The 12,563-nt window shown below is 41.9% G+C and overlaps 1 protein-coding gene across 3 annotated transcripts in view; it reads left to right on the forward strand.

The window, feature by feature from the left end:
• Window positions 1–12,563, forward strand: part of LOC132834140 (transmembrane 6 superfamily member 1-like) — a 63,337-nt gene that overhangs the window by 15,768 nt on the left and 35,006 nt on the right. For 2 of the 3 annotated variants that reach the window (XM_060852777.1, XM_060852776.1), the window contains exons 4-6: window positions 3,604–3,707; window positions 7,078–7,160; window positions 7,550–7,668. In XM_060852777.1, coding sequence (XP_060708760.1) covers window positions 3,604–3,707; window positions 7,078–7,160; window positions 7,550–7,668 — 306 coding nt within the window. Of the gene's footprint in view, window positions 1–3,603; window positions 3,708–6,578; window positions 6,660–7,077; window positions 7,161–7,549; window positions 7,669–12,563 lie in introns of those variants that run through there. The other variant, XM_060852778.1, reaches the window with a different exon arrangement.

Genomic DNA, 12,563 nt, shown 5'->3' on the forward strand with positions numbered 1-12,563 from the left:
TCAGGAAGGGAATCAAGCATCATTGAGCAGAGGCAGGAAAGTGGAGTTGTGAATTATTGGATCAGCCATGATCTCATTAAATGGTGGAGCAGACATGTTGGGCCAAATGGTCTCCTTCTGCTCCTACAGTTTATGGTGTTTCTAGTCACTTTCCGGCCTGCTTCTATTGATTATCTGAATGACCAAAAGTTATGTTACTTGACTTTGTTAAATAATCTATGCAGGGTTAAAGAATTCCAGAATAATCACGGCATTTAGGGTGAAGAAATTCCTCAGTCCTAAATGAACAGCCCCAAATTCAGAAACTATGCTTCATTATTGGAGATTTCCCTGCCATGGGAAACAATTCCTGTCAAACCCCTTCAGAATATTGACTGTTTCAATGAGATCACCTCTCAATCTACTCAATTCCAGACCAATTTATTCAGACTGGCAGGACAGGACAATCATCTGATCCCAGGGAGCAATCGAGTGAGCATTTGCTGTATTGCCTTCAATGGACAGATATCCTTCATTAAAATGGAGAACAAAACAGCCCACATTATTCAAAGTTTGTCTCTCAAAGCCCTGTACAATTGCAGCAAAGACATTTTTATTCTTCTACTCCAATCCCTGACAATAAATTAAGACTTTAAGACATCCTTAATAAAAGTGGTCAGAGACTAGGAATATTGTAGGGAGTAACTCATCTCCTGACTCCCCGAAGCCATCTCCAAGGCACAAGTCAGGAGTGTGATGGAATATCCCCCTCTTGCCTGGATGGGTGCAGCTCCAACAACACTCAAGATGTTTGACACCATCCCGGTCAAAGCAATCTACTTGATTGGCACCACATCCACAAGCATCCACACCCTCCCCTGCCTATGCTTAGTAGAGCAGTGTGTATTATCTACAAGACACACTGCAGAAATCCACCAAGACTCCTTTGACTGCATCAACCAAACCCATGATCATGATAATCTAGAAGGACTACTGCAGCTGATACACACCCTCTGCAAGTTCCTCTCTAAGCCACTCCCCATCCTGATTTGGAAATATATTGTTGTTCCTTCAGTGTTGCTGGGTTAAAATCCTGGAATTCTCTCCTTAACAGCATTGTGAATCAGCACGATGGACTGTACTGGATCAAGGAGGCAGCTCACCACCACCTTATCAAAGACAACGAGGTATGGGCAATAAATGCTGGCCAGCCAGTGACGCCCATGTCCCATGAGAGAATAAAAAGAATAAAAACCTATTCATATATTTTCCCAATGACTGATGTCAGTCTCCCTGTTTTCTCCCTCACATCTTTCTTGAACGTTGATGTTGCGTTTGCTGACTTCCAATCTGCTGGGACCATTCTAAAATCCAGTGAAGTTTGGAAAATCTCTGGGACACCCATACCCATCAACTCCACCACCCTGTGGCTGAACATTTCAACTCCCCCTCCCACTCTGCCAAGGACATGCAGATCCTGGGCCTTCTCCACCACTACTCCCTCACCACCCGACACCAGGAGGAAGAACGCCTTATCATCTGCCTTGGGACCCTTCAACCTCAGGGCATCAATGTGGATTTCACCAATTGCCTAATTTCCCCTGCCCCCACCTTACCCCAGTTTCAAACTTCCAGCTCAGCACCATCCTCATGACCTGTCCCACCTGTCAATCCTCCTTCCCACTTATCTGTTCCACCCTCCTCTCTGACCTATCACCTTTACCCCCACCTCCATCCACCTATTGCACTCTCAGCCACCTTGCCCCCAGCCCTACCCCTTCCCATTTATCTCTCCACCCCCGAGGCTCCCAGCCTCACTCCTGATGAAGGCCTTTTGCGCGAAACATTGACTCTCCTGCTCCTCGAATGCTGCCTGATCTGCTGTGCTTTTCCAGCAACACACTCTCGACTTAGCCAACACATACACTATCACTACCCTTACATCTTTTGGAACTCTAGAATGTAGGCTATCAGGTCCTGGGATTTGTCTAGTTTTATCCCTTAAGTATCCCTGCAACATATACACTCTTCTGATATTAATCGTCAATGGCCAGCCGATCACCATTGTCTACAGTGCAAGTTGGACTGGAGTCAGTTGCTGGTAACACATGGAGGTCCCACATTGGGATCTATACTGGATCCCAGGGACAGCGGAGTGATGGTGGAGTTGAGGAAGGGGAGCGTTGTTTAAGGACAAGGATGTCTTTCAGCGGGCCACCTTCTTCCTGGTTTTGGCTGAGTCAATTTGACACTGAGTGGAACACATCTGACCACATATCAGGGAAAAGGACAGCCTTCAGGAGACCCAGTAATGCCATCATGAGGCACCAGTAAGTTCAGGGATAATTAGTTTTGATTCATAAAAGAGCCTAATAACCTTCTGATTGACTGGAACCATCAGAGAGGGCCGTCCCCACCCCAATTTAACTGGGCACTGTTAACCTGACATTGGGAATCCAGTGCAGATACCCTGAATGGATGTTCCTGGTCCCCTGCCATTATGTTCATTTTGGAAGGCTTTGCGAAATCCAGTCCAGGAAATACTTCAGTACACAAAGGTAGACTTTGGAACTCTCTAGAGTGTAGGTTTGCTCGCTGAGCTGTAGGTTTGATATACAGACGTTTCATTATCTAGCTAGGTAACATCATCAGTGGCGAATTCCTGCAGTTCCACAATTGATGGTAAATTAATTGTTGGATTATCCAAAGGTGTGAAGGTATTAAGAGACCGTTAATGTAAAAGGTGGGTGTCAGGATATGGGTTACAGGTCAGGCATAATCTTGTCCGAAGATGGAGTAGACTTGAGGGGTAAATGATCTATTCCTATTTCCTGTGTTCTCAACACTAATTCTACAACCTGTCTACTCTATACTGTGGAGGTAATGTTAGAAACAGAATGGTGAAATAAGCAAAATTTTATACTGTTAGAAACCTTACAATGTGGAAGCAGGCCATTTGGCCCATCAAGTCCACATCAACCCTGCAAAGGCCATCCCACCCAGACCCAACTCCCTATTTCCTATGGCTGATCCACCTAGCCTGCACATCCCTGGGTGCCATGAGCCAATTGGCATGACCAATTTACCTAAACAGCATGCCTTGGACTGTGGGAGGAAACCCACACAGACAAAGGGAGAATGTGCAACCTCCTAACAGACGCTTCCCAAGGTTGGGATGAAATCCAAGTCCCTGGTTCTGTGAGACAGCAGTGTTAACCACTGAGCCACCACTGCAACATTAGTGAAAGATCTTAATGCAATTAATGCGCGATATGAAAAAAATTACCAGTGACCTTGGTGATGGCTTTGTAGATCAATTTTCAACTTGTCCAATTTCCTGCCATCAGATTTATTTATACTTTTGGTTTGGGACTGGAAATTTAATAGGAATATATATAACAAGTTCCATAAATGGCTTTCAAGCACTTACTGTGTAATTGGTAGGTTAATTAGTTTAAAATTTGACAGGACAGTAAAGGCTGAAAGTTATGATCTTTTCTTGAATTTATGAATAGTGTCATGTATGAAGAATATTTTAAATAACGAAGTAATAATTTCAGACTCTCTAAAGCTCACTGTTGTTTGACTCCTGCAAATAAAATGTTTGTTGTTTTCATGATGCAGGGTGAACCTTACCTGAGCACAGGCCATGGACATATGATTTGCTACTGGGATGGTTCAGCACATTACTTAATGTATCTCCTGATGGTAGCAGCTATTGCATGGGAGTAAGTTTCAGAGGAAATATCTTCCTAAAAGAGAGCATGCAAGTATCCATCTGTACAGCATTTCTTCTGGACCAGGCTAGACCCCCTCAAAGTATTTTAAGAAGGAAGCTTAGACGCTAAGTTTTTCTTATTTTAAAGGTAAATGTGAGGTGCTGTATTGATTGGTCAACCTACTTGACCTTAAGCTAAATACAGTTTCTTCAGATACTATAGTTAAAGTACAACAAAGGAAGAAGGACTTAACTCAATTGGAAAACTTAACAGGATAACAGCTGCAGTAACTATTACTAATTAAATGTTCCAGTATAGTAACATCCTACACGCACACCTGTGGCAGAAGGCAAATTCAGAAAACAGATTGGAGAACTGCATGTGAGACAATCTGGGAGGTATGAACATCAAACAACAATTTTGAGAGAGAGAGAGAAAGTATGTGTAGCAGCCAGGAGAAATTCACTGTCTACCAACCCTGCTGTAACCCCAGCAACGACAGCCGAAAGCTAACTAAAAATCCTGGAGCTTTGAGAGCTTGACCACACCCACTCAAGCTGCTTCTATTGTTCCAACTTTTTAAAAAAAAAATCCAAGGCCTCAAAAGTTGTTTTTCTTCTCATGGACTGCTTGCCATCTATTCCCTAATCTCTTTCTAAAAGAAACCAAGACAAAACACACCTCTTAAAGCCAAGAATGTCATCACACATGACATGTGAAGTAATAGGCTCATTGATTTCTTGGCATGTTTTCAAAACTAGGACACTGAAAAGGCCCTAAGTTTTAATTGCCCGAGAGAAAGAGTTAATATCTCATTCTATCAGTACACAAAACCACTTAAACATCCATACATGGCATGCTCTATGTTTTCAGTGCACTTCATGTTATGCCAGTTCCAAGTTTGAGGAATGGGTGATATGTGGCAGCCTCTCCAAAGATGCCTCCATTCTGAAAATTAATGAAACAACCACTCTAGACACAGCTGGTTTCACAAAATGGCCATATTCCACTGTTAGCTCCACAGACTTGATGAACTCTGTTTCCTTCAGTCAGTTTGCAATTTGACCACTATCTTCTCAATGCTGGTCCAGCCATTGACATCCACGTCCCACAAGAGAGTAACAAAAACACCTTTTTTCTAATTTCTAAAATTCTTTTGTGGGATTTTGCTGTTGCTGGCAAAGCTAGTATTTGTTGGCCATTCATAATTGCCCTTCAACTGAGTGGCTTGGAAATCTATTTTGGAGAGAGCCAGCCACATTGCTGAGAGTCTGGAATCACACGTTGGCTACATCAGCTGTGAAGGCAGATTCCCTCCTTTAAGAGCATTTAATGAACCAGATAGATTTTCATGCCAACCTTTGGTGGTCACTATGAAACTAGGTTCGAAAGTCCGGATTGAGTTTAGATTCCACCAATTGCCTTTTGACCCATTGTCTCCAGAAAATTAGCCTGGGTGCCTCCATTACTAGCGTAATGATATTACTACTCTACCAATGCTTATCCTTCCTTGACAGTGCATGGGAGAGGTTGAAAAGATGGAACTATGTTGATTCGGCAAAAGGTATCATTCCATATTTTTAAATGTGACATTCCTAAAGCTTAGCCAATTGTTCCTAATTCCTAAAATCTAAACCTTTCTGCAGTCCAATTAAATACTGAACCCTAAATTAATGGGAACTGACCTTCAAAGGATATAATTAGCGTGCTGGCTTCTAATAATTAATGCACACCTCATGGTTCAGTAATAGATTTTTATTCAAAACCCTCTGCATATTCTCCACTGATGCAGCATAGAATATAGAGCAGACTTTGTTTGCAATTTGACCTGATTTGTTCTAATGTTTGACATTGCATTCATCACAATGAAAACCTATTAACTGGCTGCAGGTTATTCAATGCTCCTATGAATTTATTGAGCCATGGGTCCTAGAAAAGTGCTCAATCAAAGGTTCTTGCTCTTTAAATCAAAGAGAATGTGCCTCATAAAAGATTAGAACATTTTAATTTTTATTAGATGGCTTTTGAAAAACCTTTGGTGAAGTAAGTTCCTTGTTCTCTGATAACCTGGTCTATCCAGAGCACTGAGCAGTGGTAAATATATTGCTTGGTAAGGGAATGAAGGGCAGGTCCCTATCAGATCTACTCTGCACAGTGATGGTGGTATGGGAGATACATTATTCTCCTTGGCAAAAATCAAACCGCTAGTTTCCCTCAAATAAAAACAGAAAGTGCTGGAGAAACTCAGTAGCTCTTGCAGCAGCTGTGGAAAGAGAAACAGTTAATGTTTCAAATCCAGTAACCCCAGTTCTAAGGAAGAGCCATGTTGGACTTGCAGTCAGAGTTGTACAAACCCTTCAGTCCAACTTGTCCATGCTGGCCAGCTATTGTAAATTAGCCTAGTCCCACTTGTCAGCATTTGGCTCATAATCTCTCTAAACCCTTCCTATTCACATACCCAGCCAGCTGCCTTTAAAATGTTGTAATTGTACCAGCTTCACCACTTCCTCTCATTCCATGCATGCACCACCCTCTGCATGAAACAGTTGCCCCTTACGTTCCCTTTAAAGCTTTCTTCTCTCACCTTAAACCTATGCCCTATAGTTTTTGACTTTCTGACCCTGGGAAAAAGGCTCGAAACATTAATGCTGTTTCCTCTCCACAGATGTTGCCAGTCCTGCTGAGTTTGTCCAGCACTGTCTATTTTTATTTCAGGTTTACAGCATGCAGAATACTTTGTTGTTTTCATGATGACTAATTTTTCTCAAGCCCTCTTGGAAATCTGCTTGGGTGTTTGCCATCAGAAGCAGTCTGGGCTGAGAGCAGTCCATGTTTGAATAACATCCTGACACTTCCTGTTCAAGCATACAAAAAAGAAATGGGCACTTTCGGGAGGAACTGGGAGAATTAAAATCCAACTTGAGTTAGCACCTTCAAGGAATAAGAAGACTGCAGAATTGGGTGGGTATGAGAAAGGAAAGTTGAAGAGAACATGTTGCGAGAAAATGATCTTTGTTAGAAATTTCCCAAAGTTATACAGTAAAGTATGACTCTTAATGTTCTGATTAAAAATACATAGTGATTTGCAATAGTGGAGGAACATCGATATAGCTCCAAGTCAGGATGTTGTTTGACTTGGAGGGAAATACTGGTGGTGTTCCCATGTTTCGTTTTCTTTGTTCTTCTAGATGGTAGAGGGGGTGGTTTTGGAAGGTGCTGTCTGAGGAACCTATGGTGAATTACTGAAGAGAATCTTGTATATGTTACACATTGTGCATTGGTGGTGGAGATAATGACTGTTGAAGGCGGTGGTTTTAACTTGTGCTGTATAAGATTGTTGATGGTGCTACATGTAAGTAACCTAGTTTATATTTTACAGGCAGAGTTACAGAACCATTGGGTTATACTGGGTTGGATCAATTCTAATGAGTACCTTTGTATTCTTATCGGGAAACCTTGTTGGTAGGTTCAATTTTATTTTATCTCTGCCTTCATGTGTCTTTTGCTTTTCTTTGACTATCATGGGAATCTCTTTACATTTTGCATACATATTCCCTGATCATGTTTTTTGAAAGTATATCTGCACATGTGTGCATTTATATATCTCCCTCTTACTCACTCTGTTTCTTCAGTCATTTTATGAAGTTTCAATAACAGGTCTTAAATAATAGAAAACATTTAGTACGAAAATGTGTTGATTTAAAATCATTTAATCTGTAAGTATCCAAGGCTAGATTGAGAAGAATATGAGCAGAAAGGACTTGATGTAATTCTTCTTAATGTTTCTTAGTGGAAATTTGTTGGCTACAAGGCCTAGTTCTGAATCTTCCTTGTTTTGAAATATTCACTAGGGAAGTATGGCAGCAAACTTGGTCCAGTCAGCCTCCTGATTATACCGTACCTTGTCCTACCTATGTGGGCTGTTCTCCAGATTTATCACCAGCCTCTTGAGAATGAATCTGCACCTAAGGTCAGTACCTCATATTAATCGTCAACTGTTTACTTTAAAAAAATTGATTTTTATGTTGAGGATAAAGTTGGGAAGGATCTCAACTATGAGTGCTGGATAAGAGTTTGTTTAATTGACATGATCAGGAGAAGCCAACATGTTATTTTTTCCATACTTCTTTTTTTATATTAAGGACAACATTAGTTGCTCAATACGAGTTTCTCTTGAGAAAGTGGTGGTGTCTCCAGTGCTGAAGTACCTGAAGTGTAGGTATACCCACCAGGCTGTCAGGTAGGGAATTCCAGACTATTGACCTAGCAACCATGTGGGGAAGCCAAGTTTGAATGGTGTGCTACTTGGAGAGATAAACAAATTCAATGGTGCTTCCGAGTACCAGTTACCCTTGCTGTTCCAGGTTGTGGATTTGGGGTGGGAAAGCTGAAGAAGCCTTGACTAGATCTTGTTGCCACTGTCCTCCAGTGATAGTCGGTGTTCACATTTCATGTTGGATGGTGTTGACTTTCTTGACTGTCTTTGCAGTTGCAGCCATCCAAGAAATTGGGGCATTCTAACACACAGCCTGCAGTTGTCTTTAGCACCCTGTGATTGGGGTGGGGGTGGGGGGAGGGTGGGATCCTGATGATTTGTATTCATTCTGTGGCCCTTGTTGGAAGGCGCTATGGCCATGACATTGTTCTTTGCCAGTAGGATCTCAGCAGTCTTGATATCTAAAATCGGGCCAAGAGCAAATCAAATAGCAGAGGCTGCTGAATCAATGAAATAACATTCCAGCATGTTGAATGGAGAAAGGAAAGATTTGGGGAGGGAAAAATGGGCTGGATAGATTAATAATGAATGAAATCTTTACCTATTATATAGTCATTTATTTCTTGTGTATTTGGAATCTTTGATGTAAAGGAACTTCCTAAAATATTTCAGACTGAACAAACACACTGGAGAAACAAGTTTTGGTAGTTTTGGTCAGTCCTCTCGAGGTGAGGCTTTGTCCTTGGTACTAAGTAAATTTCACACATGGAATCCAAATGAATTAAATCAGTGTGGTGGCTCCTTGCTCCTGTATCAGCTCCTTGCCTGATTCTATCCATTCCTCTAAGTGGTCAAGGGAACATTGTGCATATTGGAGAATCTGTAAAGTTGTTACCATTAGTAACAAGACCAGTAAGTGGTCTTGAGGGCTTTTGGTATCCAGTCTTGAATATTATTTTTCCTTCGTAATTCGGTTGGTTATCTCAGTTGGCTACAGTGTGATGCTGAATGATGCCAACAGATTCAATCCAATGCCAGCTGCAGTAGCTGGCTATCTCATCTTGCCCCATGCTAGCAGAGTTGTGCCCCTCAACCCATATAAGGCCAGTTGTCAGTCTCAGTTCAGAAGAGTTAGAGGTTATCTTAGAGTTACAGGGTTTAGAGATATACAACAGGGAAACAGAACCTTTGGTCCAACTTGTCCATGCCGACCAGATATCTTAAATGAATCTAGTACCATTTTCTAGCAATTGGCCAGTATCCCTTTAAACGCTTCCTATCCATATACCCTCCAGATGCCTTTTAAAAGGTGTAATTTTATCAGCATCCACCACTTCCTCTGGCAGCTGATTCCAAACATGCACCACCCTCTGTGTGAAAAAGTTGCCCCTTAAATCCGTTTTAAATCTTACCCCTCTCACCTTAAACCTATGCCCTCTAGTTTTGGACTCCCATACCCCTGGGAAAACACCTCAACTATTCACCCTATCCATGTCCCTCATGATTTTATGAATCTCTGCAAGATACAACTCAGCCTCCAAACCTTCAGAGAAAATAGTCCCAGCCTATGCAGCCTCTCCCTATAGCTCCAACCCCAGCAACAGCTTTGTAAATCTTTTATGAATCTTTTCAAATTTAACAACATCTTTCCTATACTCAATGCACCAACCGATAAAGGCAAACATCCCAAATACCTTCTTCACTTAATGAAATGTGTCAGACAGACTTTGGGGAAAGTGCTGAGTGGATGTTTGCTTTTGTGGGCAGCAATTGGAAATTCTTCTCTCAAGTCCTTCATTCTTCTTTGGAATTCTCTTCCATTTGAGAGCAGTGCAGGCTCGGTCATTGATTTATTACGGCTGAGTTAGACAGATATGCGATTGACAAGGGAGTCAGACTATGGTTGATACAGGGAAGTGGGGTAAATACAACGTGGATCCGCCATGGTCCTATTTATTGGCAGAGCAGCTTTAATATGCCAAATAGTCCACTCCTGCTCCAATTCCTTATGATTTTATGATCCCTATTGGGAAAAAGATAGTCTCTCATCTTTTGTGGATTATTGCTAACTACCATTATCACTACTTAATATAACTCAATATTCATCCCTAAATGAAAATAGACAATAGTGCAATGATGAGAATGATGAGTAGGCTACAATTTTATATACTGCTCTTAAATTCCCCTGTAGCATACACTTATTCTAGCTTGGACAATCCTAGGAGTAATTTGTTTCCCCACAACACCTTCATGAACTGGTTCATATTTGCATAGCCTATTTTTAACAGAGAGAGTGTACGGTCTGCTAAGAATTTGAACATTGCTTAGTGTTGATGGAGGAGAGCCATATTTAGATGAACTACCCTGTGTAACTTGACCAACTTACAGTGTGTATGTATATAGAACATTTATCCATTTATATATAATTAAAAGGCTTTGTTTCTAGTCACCCGACTTGCTATGTGGTACATTTTTCTCATATTTGAGTGTGGAACTGAGAGAAGCAGATGCTTACAGATGCTGGGAGATTGTGTGCAATACTCCGATATGACAATGATTCCCTTGAGTTTCTGCCCAGCCCTGTAGGGAGCAGGGGCTATATCATTCCCCAGTAATGGGAGGAAGAAAATTGAAATGCTTACCAAGATGATATAGTTGGAGGAGGCATAGGGCATCAAGCATGGTAGGCAGCATGTCCCATCTGCCACACTGGTACAGGCAGCAAGAGGTGCATCTAGGTCTCAGGTGTTTGTGTGTATAAGGCAGGGGTCTAACACATTTCCTTTATCGTGCTGGTTTGTCCTCAATACGGCTGGTACCAGCCACTTGGCAGATGTGCACCCTGGGTGATATCACTCAGATCCTCCCTTTGCCCTGTCCTGCTGCTGCCTACCCACTTTGTGGCTGCTTGAAATGAGCCAGGCGCTCAAAGCCTGAGTGACAGAGAGACCTAGAGGTTCAGGTACATGGTTCTTTAAAAGTTTTCTCACAGGTAGGCAGGGTGGTTAAAAAGTGTTGCTCAGATCTATGAGTTCAGGATTGGGACATTGTGTTCAGGTTGTACAGGACAGTGATGAGGCCTCTTCAGGAGTATTGTGTCCAGTTCTGGTTGTCCTGCTATAGGAAGAATATTATTAAGCTGAAGTGGATTCAGAAGAGATTTACCAGGATGTTTGCCAGGACTGGAGGGTTTGAGTTATAAGGAGAGGCTGCATGTGTTAGGACTTTTTTTTTACTGGAGCATAGGACGTTGAGGGGTGACCTCAGAGAGGTTTATAAAATCATGAGTGACATTGAATAGCAAAGGTTCTGCCCCTAGATCGGGGACTTCAAAGCTAGGCGACATATTTTTAAGGTAAGGGGAAAAAGATTTAAAAGGGCCGTGAGGGTAATTCGCATGTAGAATGAACTGCCAGAGGAAATGTTAGAAGCTGGTGCAGATACAACTTGGATAGTAGATGAATAGGAAAAGTTTCGAGGGATATGAGCCAAATGCAGGCAAGTGGGACTAATTTAGTTTGGAAATCTTGTTCAGCATGGACAGGTTGGACTGAAGGTCTGTATCTGCACTGTATGATTCTATGACAAGGAGTCTATGTCAATCCTGACATGAAACCTTCATGTGGACAGTGGAACAGCTCTCTCTGGTAAAAGGCATTTCTCCCATTCAGAGCTTGGTACATCTATGCATTTTGTAATTTTCTTATGGATAGTGGAGTAATATCTTAAATGCTACATCCTTCTCAAATGTCATTCTCCTCTACTATCGTCCATATTGTGTTCCTCCTCTTCTATTAAAGTAGGGAGAATAAAGAAATTTCCATGAGGAATCCTATAGATGTTACTCCCAACCTCTTCCTATGGATGCAGGGCTAACACGAATGTCTCTTTGGTTTCACTGGCCACAAGGCTCCAACTCAATTAAAATTGAAAACTCGAGAAATTATTTCTCCAGGCGACAGGCTTCAAGATCAAATACATTTGCCAGTGTGAGCAGTGCACTTCCTCTCCTTCCCTTGGAGCCTTGGGACATGATCCCAGATATAGCGATGATCTGTTAAGGCACTGACGTACAGGAGATAGTGAGGACTGCAGATGATGGAGAGTCAGGGTCAGTAAAGATGCTGGAAAAGGCACAGCAGCTCAGGCAGCGTCTGAGGAGCAAGAGAGTCAACATTTTGGGCATAAGCTCTTCATCAGGACTGATGAAGGGTTAAGCCTGAAACATCGACTCTTTTGCTCCTCAGATGCTACCTTACCTTCTGTGCCTTTTTCAGCACCATATTTTATTGAGGTCACTGACATGTTACATGTGGAAGACATCAGTTCTGAAAGGAAGTATGAGGGCAACTATTTTTAGGTGCAGCAGGTAATTAAGAAGGTAGTTGGACTATTGTTGTTCATTGCTAAAGGGATGGAGTTTAAAAACAGGGAGGTTATGCTGCAGCGGTATAGGGTGCTGGTGAGTCCACACCTGGAGTACTGTGTACAGTTTTAGTCTCTTGGGAAAGGGTGTACTGGCATTGAAGGGGGTGCACAGGAGGTACACTAGGTTGATTCCAGACTCAATAGGGTTGGCTTATGAGGAAAGATTGAGGAAATGGGACTATACTTATTGGATTTAAAAGAAGGAGGGGAGATCTTATAGA

The sequence above is a fragment of the Hemiscyllium ocellatum genome, chromosome 39, assembly GCF_020745735.1.
Source record: "Hemiscyllium ocellatum isolate sHemOce1 chromosome 39, sHemOce1.pat.X.cur, whole genome shotgun sequence".
NCBI lineage: Eukaryota > Metazoa > Chordata > Chondrichthyes > Orectolobiformes > Hemiscylliidae > Hemiscyllium > Hemiscyllium ocellatum.